General features: G+C 29.5%; 1 protein-coding gene across 1 annotated transcript in view; it reads left to right on the top strand.

The window, feature by feature from the left end:
- The window catches only part of LOC106754503, an 8,129-nt gene extending 7,772 nt beyond the window's left edge, over window positions 1-357 (top strand). The window contains exon 3 of the mRNA XM_014636520.1: window positions 12-357. Within this exon, the coding sequence (XP_014492006.1) occupies window positions 12-357 (346 nt within the window). The remainder of the gene's footprint in view (window positions 1-11) is intronic.
- Window positions 358-6,981: the final 6,624 nt, after the last annotated feature.

Below are 6,981 nucleotides of genomic sequence, written 5' to 3'. Positions count from 1 at the left end.
TTCATTACCAGGGGTCGTGTTCTCATTCACAAAGATGATGACCATCCTGATAATGATGAAGACGATGATATGGATACTCATATGGCTGACCCAGTCAATGCTGCTGCTCCATCTGATGCTGGACCCTCTAACATACCCTCTTCTTCCTCAATTTCTATGGAATTTGCAAGATTATCTAAACAGATAGAGGATATGTCTCTAGCCCAGAAAAATCATTTTGATGACATTCATGAGTGGCAAAAATCTATGGATGAGTATCTTGTTGATCANTTTCTTGAGCTTGATGTTCGCATCCATAACATTGAGTCTCATCTTAAAATTCCACCCACTGAACGTTCTCCTAGTCCTGAATTNTAGAGTTGTTTTAGGAATCTAAGTTAAATAGCTGCTGATTGTAATTTTAGCCTTAGTCTTTATGCATTTTGATGCCCTTATCTTCATGTACTTTTCTTTATCCTTAATATAATGAGCTTATTTTGAACATTTTATGCCTTTGTTGAGGGGGAGCTCATTTTTAGGGGGAGTTTTCTTTCCTTTACTATTTTTGTTTCTGATCAAAAAAGGGGGAGAAAAAAATTTGAACAGGTACTGCTAACCTTGTTGCTGTTCTCAGTTTGTATGCATTGCAGGTTAAACTAAGTTGCTCTTAAAAGAATTTTTGATCATCATCAAAAAGGGGGAGATTGTTACCAATAAAGGAGTATTGGTAAAACCTGAAGACAAGTTTTGATGATGCTGCAGAATTGTAAATTTTTGTTTGTAATAGGAGAATATTTAAAAGCAACTTGTAGTATCTTGAATGTAGTAGGAAAATACTTAACATTGTAAATTCTACTGATATAATCGATTATGGGCATGCTATAATCGATTATCATATGCTTTTGAACTACAATAATCGATTATCATGAAGCAATAATCGATTATCACAAGTCTTACTTGAATAATCGATTATCACTTATAATAATCGATTATCTCTTTTCAAATTTTCTATAACAGACTTGAATAATCGATTATCACTTACAATAATCGATTATTCATGGCAGTTGTGAGCTGACCTTTGGCATTCAGCGTATTTGGCTATTTAAACCACTTTTGAAATCATCAGAACTAACAATTTTAGTAAACTNAGAAAAAGCCAGAACACTGAGTTGTCAGAGGAACGTTCTTGAGAAAGCTTTTTTTGTTTACTGTGTTCGCTTGCCTGATCTTGTGGAAGGAGAGGCTTTCGTATCTTGTACTGATACCAGAAGTGGACTCTCTTCAAGTTGGCAGAGCTGTCTACCTGATCTTGTGTAAAGAGAAGCACGTGAATCGTGTGTCGATTGCCGGTGCAGGTTCTCTTCAAGTTGGTAGAATCTTTTCTTTCATTCTATTCCTGTTTGTTACTTTGTAATCTGTTAAACAAATTTTTTAGTGAAACTGTTAATCACTCTTTGTAGTGATTAACGACTGGACGTAGATTCTGTTGAATCGAACCAGTATAAAAATCTCTGTGTGATTTTCTTTTGCCCTATACTCTTTTCATTATTAACGTACGTTATCTGTTTGATAAATTTTCTGAAAGAAAATCGTTTAACTTAAAAAGGCGAAATTGTTTCAAATGTGACTTGTTACGCTATACGCTCTCTGTATTTCAATCCGCTGCGCTAAACTCTTTCGAAAATTACTCCCTCCGATACCGACAAGTGGATGTTCAGTTTAGTCTCCGCTTTTAAAAATGTAAACCTTTGATTCCTAAGTTATAAAAAATGTATCAAATGAGTCCTTTTTTGATGTTCATGGTCAAAGTACAAAGAGCAATCTAAAGTGCTGTTATTATTAAGAAACAAATCAGAACATTCTAAATATGTAGCAGTTGTTAATAAACAACCAAAAACAGTATTTCAAGTCAATAAAAAACTCATCTGATACATATTTTATAACTTAAGAACCAAAGATTTACATTTCTAAAAACGGGGACTAAACTGAACTTCTGCTTATAACTTAGGGACCAAAAACAGGTTTAAACCTATAAAGAATACGTAGAGAAGTATTTAGATAGTGGACTTGTATGTTCAGTAACTCCAACAGAGTCTAGTAGCAAATAGTGTGAAAAATGAGTATCTAAAAGCATTAGGACCAAAACAAAAAATTAGTGATCCATTTAATAAGTATTCCATTCTAGAATTCCAGAATTCATTATCTCAGTCATACAGGTGGATTATGCAGTAATAAAATCTGCAATAGTGATCAAAGTGGCATAGCAATGAAAGCAATAGTGATTAAAGTGGCATAGTAATGAAAACTATATAGGAGTGGACAAATAAAACTGAACTGCACTGTATTGAACTAAAAACTAATTTGTCTAAACTGAACTGTAAAACAGTCTGAACTGAACTATTTTTTATTTTATCAAACTAAACTGAATTAAACTATACTAAATTGTACTAAATTACCATATATATAAACTGAACTGAACTACTAATTGTACAAATTTTAAACTGAATTGTACTAGTTTTTTAACTGAATAGTATAATAATACATGTTCTTTTTAATTGAAATTTATTTTATTTTATTCATAAGTGTCTTACAATTTTTTTTATTTGATATTATTATTTTCTATTTTATTTATATTTCTTTTATTATTATATGTGTATGAAAATTATTTTACTTTTTATTTATTTATTTATATTTATTTATTTATATTTATTTTGTCATGAATATTATTTTACTTTTATATTTATTTTTTTTTTATTTTTTTATTTATATTTTTTTTGTTTTATTTGTGTATATAATTTATTTTATCTTTTATATACTTATTTTATTTTAAAATAATTTTTTATTTATATTTATTTTGTTGCCTTATAAAATTGTTTTATTAATAAATTATTTATTATTAATATTTTATTATGTAAAAATTAAATAATATTTATTAATTATTATAATATAATAAAAGATGATACTAGAAAAGTTACTCTTAAGAAACATTTGTTAATTTTTTTGTCATTTGGTATTTTTATAATATTAATTATTTTTGCTATATTACTATTCTTTTTATGACATTTCATTATATAGTCATTTAATAAACTTTAACGTTAAAAAATATATTTTAATTTTAGTATGTGAAATACTATCATTTAAAAATAATAATATTGATATTTATTTTAAGATAAGGTGATTTTTAAAATAAATAGTTATTTTAGTGTGTGCGCTTACATACACTTTAATATCATTAAAAGGTTTTTTAACATATTTTTACATATTTAATAATATGTTAAAGAATATAATATATTTAAAGTATTATTTTTTTATATAGTCTTTTTTTTTTCTTTTATGATTTCTATCACTTAATCATTTAATAAAATTAAATTTTAAAAAAATATATTTTACTTTTATTACTTAAAATAATATTATTTAAAAAGTAATGTATGTTTATTGATAAAAAAAATATAAAAATTTGTGATAAAAAAATTTTGTCATAAAAAATTAATTATTAATGAACAATTTCTTTTATTAATATTTTATTATTAAATAACATTTGCTTGATAAGATGAAGCAGTTGAACTAGGACTAGAGAAGAGGAAAGAATAGATACAGTTATCACATTTAACTGAACCGAAACCGTTATAAGTTCAGTTTAAACTGAACCATAAAATAGTATACTAAACTTTTCGTAAAAGTGGATCAGATTTTTTTAGTATAATATAGTATAGTTAACTATAGTACAATGCACTTAAGTTATTTTTGTCCAGCCCTAACTATAATACGATGTTCAAGGAAAGGCAACGATGAAAACTGCGTTCTAAAGTTAATAGACACACTCAGACTCCAAAAGATAAAGAACTCTTAATACCATCGTGAATCTAGAAACAATAATATATTTCTTCTACATTTTAATAATGGAATCATTAGTTCAATTACTTAAATCTATTGTTTATTTTAGGAAAACTAAAAAACTAATTCTAAAGAAACAAATTCCTGCAATTATAGGATTAATATTAAATATGTAATCCTAGTTTTAATAAGGTTTAATATTCAATTTTGTCCATACTTTGGTTCAAAAATCTCAATTTTGTCCCTCTTTATAAAATTGTTTTTAATTGGTCCTAACTTTTAAAATGTTGGGTCAGATTAGTCCTTTCCATTAACTATAAGAAAACGAAGTTAACGAGGTGATGATATGGCACAACTTAATGGTTAAGTGTCAAATATGTTTAATGTTTTAAATGTTATAGATTATTTAAGCATATTTCATGTACTAAGCATTTAACACAGGTTTGTTTTTTTTATTAACATATCATTGATATAACATTTAACAAAACTTTATTTTAGATGATTTATAATGTTACACTCATTTTCATCAAACACTGTTTGTAATCTATATAACATCTTATGCATACTTATGATAGATGATTTGCTTATGTTGTTCGACACTAATTTTAACAAGCATATATTTTAGACGTTTTAATCAATAAACATTATTGTTTGTTAAACTTCAAAACAAGAGGTGTTAGATTGTCTTGTCTCTTTAAACAATCTTATCTTAACAAAGTCTATTTGGCTTAACCTTCAGCTTACATTGACTCTTCTCGATGTTCATCAATTTCTAATTCATTTTTATCTTCAACCAAGACCAATTTGTCTTGACCTTCGGTCATGGCCAATTTTTCTCAACCTTTAACTAAGGCTATTAGTTTCAATCTTTGACTATGGCTGATGAGTGCACATTTATGTCCACATTTATGTAATAAAATTTAAAATTTTGACGAGATTCATGTGCTTAAATGATTGATTTATAGTGAATTTGTGATGATTAGATTTATTGGGTTTGGAAATTAAAGAGTCGTAAAAAAGTTATTTTTAGCACATAAATTATTCTTGGATGTTATAATATTTGTTTATGCAGTTGAAATTAGAGTTTAATTGATGTAAAAGCATGGAAATAAGTGGCCCAAATTGCAAAATAGGCTCAAAATCAGATTTTGTTTGGAAAAGAATATACAAATGGTCCAAACAGATAGTCTTTGCTACTACATCTCCCAAAATTTTCCTATATGCACCCTTCTTTTCTTAACTAGGCCCAACAATAAAATTTTATCTTTGCACTCCCTAAATTTTCCTACACACACCCCTCCTAACTAGACTCAATCAGATTATGCCATCTGAAAATACATCACACACAATCATCCAACCACATGATTCCACCTCATTATCTCTACCACATCAGCTACCACATCAATGTCATCTTCTACCTTCAAAAACCCTAACTTCCCTCAAGAGTAAAATCCTAGCTGCTGCCACCAAACCCTAGTAGCCGCACTGCCAATACCATGTCGCACCGCCACCAAAACCCTAATTCACCATGTTAAGTTGTTAAGTTTTTGTTTTGTATATGTTATCACGTACTCATAAGGTTCCCTGTTTACAGGATTGAATTGGTCTTAGGTTGTTACGTTGTTGTTTTTTGTGTGCATATTTATTGCCTTGTAGTATGGCACTTTCAGCTTCGCAGTTTATTATAAAGGCTTATATAAGTCACCATTGTTTATTGAATAAGACATTCTCTCGTTGCATCATTTCGTGTCTTGTATACTCTGAGTTTTTACAATTGGTATCAAAGCTCTGTAAGGGGCCCGGTTGATGGGGAAGTGCATACCTAGAGAGAATATACTAGATGACATACAAGAGAATGGACAGAAAAATAAAAGAAGAAAAGATTAGAGAAGAGGAAACTTATGACTCGTAGACAGGCCACTTGAGAGAGGACTCCAAGATAAGTGTCGAGGAAGGACCACCACTTGATTTGCTCAAGATAAGGTGTTCCCAAAATGGACTAAGAGACAATAGACTATCTCTAAGAAGAATGCAAGATTGCAATTCAACTCAAATTTCATTCAATTCAAAGGTGTGTGTATAAAGGAGACTCCTTAGGCTTCTTATATAGCTTTTGGAGTGAGTTTGGATGGTAGTTTCAATAGATGTGGGACTTGAATGCCTAAGGTCTGACCAACAACGTCCCTAGGTGTTTCTTAGTCTCACATTGCTTAACTCTTTCATTCCAAAAGGGTTCATAAGCTTCCTAGCACTCCTAGAGTTCAAAAACGAAACTAGCTAAGATTACTTGCAGTACAAGCTACGAAAATCTATTTACTCTTCTTTTCTTTTTAAGTTCAAGCCATGTGAAGTCCCACATTTCTTGTACTAAAATAAAAGGAAGAGTTTAAAAACGTTTCTTCACTAGAAATAACGAAAAGAAAACAAGAGAGGCAAATACAAGCCCATGAAACCTATACTACTTTTTTTTATGCTCTTTTTTCACTTTGAAAACTCTTCATTGTTGCCCCATCTATGATCATATCATGCCCCCCAGGTTGGAGAGGATTCGATCTCGAATCTTGAAAAAACCTACAACAAAGAGAGATTAATGACTTATTTGTTTATAATCCAAAGGAAACTCCTCCTGGATCAAATGTTAACTTGCAAAAACCATCAAAAATTTTGTGAATAAATTGATGGTTACCAAACAATGTACATAGAAAAGGAATAATGAAAGAATGGGTCTTTGAAATTTGATTTATTTGCTTAGGGAAAACTAAAAATCATTTTTTTTGAAAAACTTTTATTTTTGGCTTGAGTTAAGTGTAAAAAAGAATACATTAACTCAAGATGTGGGATGGAAATGGTGTCTGAAGAATGGTAAAAAGAGATGAGAAAGGTGCGATATTTTCACAAAAGCTTTTAGAAAAAAAAGAAAGCTTAATAATTGGAGAAAAGTGGAAGGATGAAAAAACTCCCCTATCATGGCTTGAATCCTGTAGAAAGATGGGAGTGGAAGGTGCCTGTAATGACACTTCCTTTGTGACTAGGACGTTTGCCTTCTCCTTTTCTCTCACAGTTTCTTCTTTTTCTTTTGTTGCTTTCTCCTCTTTGTCTTTCCTCTCATTTTCTTCTTTTTCTCTCTCCTCTCTATCTTTCCTTTCTTTTGTTTCTCTGTCCTCTTTT

This window comes from Vigna radiata, unplaced genomic scaffold (assembly GCF_000741045.1).
Source record: "Vigna radiata var. radiata cultivar VC1973A unplaced genomic scaffold, Vradiata_ver6 scaffold_251, whole genome shotgun sequence".
NCBI lineage: Eukaryota > Viridiplantae > Streptophyta > Magnoliopsida > Fabales > Fabaceae > Vigna > Vigna radiata.
Note: the sequence above shows the minus strand (reverse complement) of the source record. Positions and strands in the feature narration are given on the sequence as shown.